This window comes from Otolemur garnettii, unplaced genomic scaffold, assembly GCF_000181295.1.
Source record: "Otolemur garnettii isolate 467f Iridium unplaced genomic scaffold, OtoGar3 scaffold00050, whole genome shotgun sequence".
In the NCBI taxonomy this organism is placed as follows: domain Eukaryota; kingdom Metazoa; phylum Chordata; class Mammalia; order Primates; family Galagidae; genus Otolemur; species Otolemur garnettii.
In genome coordinates this window covers 6,277,110-6,278,299 of record NW_003852445.1, presented here as the reverse complement: position 1 = coordinate 6,278,299, position 1,190 = coordinate 6,277,110, and the positions used below count along the sequence as shown (strand labels likewise).

The window sequence follows — 1,190 nt, the reverse complement described above, 5'->3', positions numbered from 1 at the left end:
CTTTCTCTCCACATCCACACCAGCATCTGCAGCTTTGAGACTTTGTGATGTGGGCCATTCTCACTGGGGTTAAGTGATAGCTTAGGATTGTTTTGATTGGCATTTCTCTGATGATTAGGGATGATTAGAATTTTTCCTATGTTTGTTAGCTTTTGTATTCTTTAAAGTGAATTATTTTCCTATTTGCATGTGTTACGTAAGGGGTTTCATGGCACTTGCATTTATATTATGTTACTGGAAGCTTACCAAAATAAATGTGTTTTTACTCAGCCAATTGAGAATGTAAACTTTTGGTTTGTTTCATCAGTTAGATTCCCCATCACTTCTCTCTGAGGAACAGTTAAAGTGTCTTCTGGATGAATGCACATTCAAACAAAAATCTAGACTTTCTTCAGAAAGAGGAAATGAAGACATTGAGGATGTAATACCAGAGTTCCACCAGCTTTCCAGATGCATCATCTCTAAGTTACAAAATGGGTCAGAAACAGAGGTCCAGAAAACTGAGGTAGAAGGTGCCGGCATGCTTGATGATACAGAAGGCAAAGCTTCTAGAACCTACTATCTCACCAAAGCCTTGGCTGGGCAGTCCACTTCTGAAGCTCTTGTCACTGAAGTAGAGAATCTGAAATGCCTCCAGTTTTCCAAGGATGAGGTTGTTAGTGACAAAAAAGACTATTTTATGTCGAAAACTCTTGGCATTGGAAGACTGAAAAGGCCCTCTTTCTTGGATGAGGAACTGTGTGTTACCAATGTGAGCCTTTCCTCAGACGATGAACATCTGAAACTCAGCCCTCCAGAGAAACCAAAAACAGGTGAGGCTTGGAGAATGTGTGTTTTGATGAATCCCTTTTAGAAGCATCTCAGTATCGAGTGTGGTTTAAAGGAGCATAACATAAGAAGGTGAAGAAGGTGTATCTGTAAGTCAGAGGTGGTGTCAATAAGAGCTTGCAGGCAGGAAAACATATGTAACAATGTTCTTATGAAATCAAGGTTGTGATTTGTACTCTTACGAAATATGTTATTCTTGATGGTAATTAATTCTGTCAGCTAGAAAACAATGTTGATCTCAGAGGAAAAGAGAAATTAGTTTGAATGGAGATAAATAATTTGAATAGATTGCTTCGTATTTCAATCTCTAAACATCAGTGATGAAAATTTATTTCAGGGAATTAATTTGGAATGTAAAAGGC

General features: G+C 38.1%; 1 protein-coding gene across 1 annotated transcript in view; it reads left to right on the top strand.

Annotated features, from left to right (window-relative positions):
• Nucleotides 1-853, top strand: part of FSIP1 (fibrous sheath interacting protein 1) — a 157,456-nt gene extending 156,603 nt beyond the window's left edge. The window contains exon 10 of the mRNA XM_023514251.1: nucleotides 308-853. Within this exon, the coding sequence (XP_023370019.1) occupies nucleotides 308-853 (546 nt within the window). The remainder of the gene's footprint in view (nucleotides 1-307) is intronic.
• The last annotated feature ends 337 nt before the right edge of the window (nucleotides 854-1,190 follow it).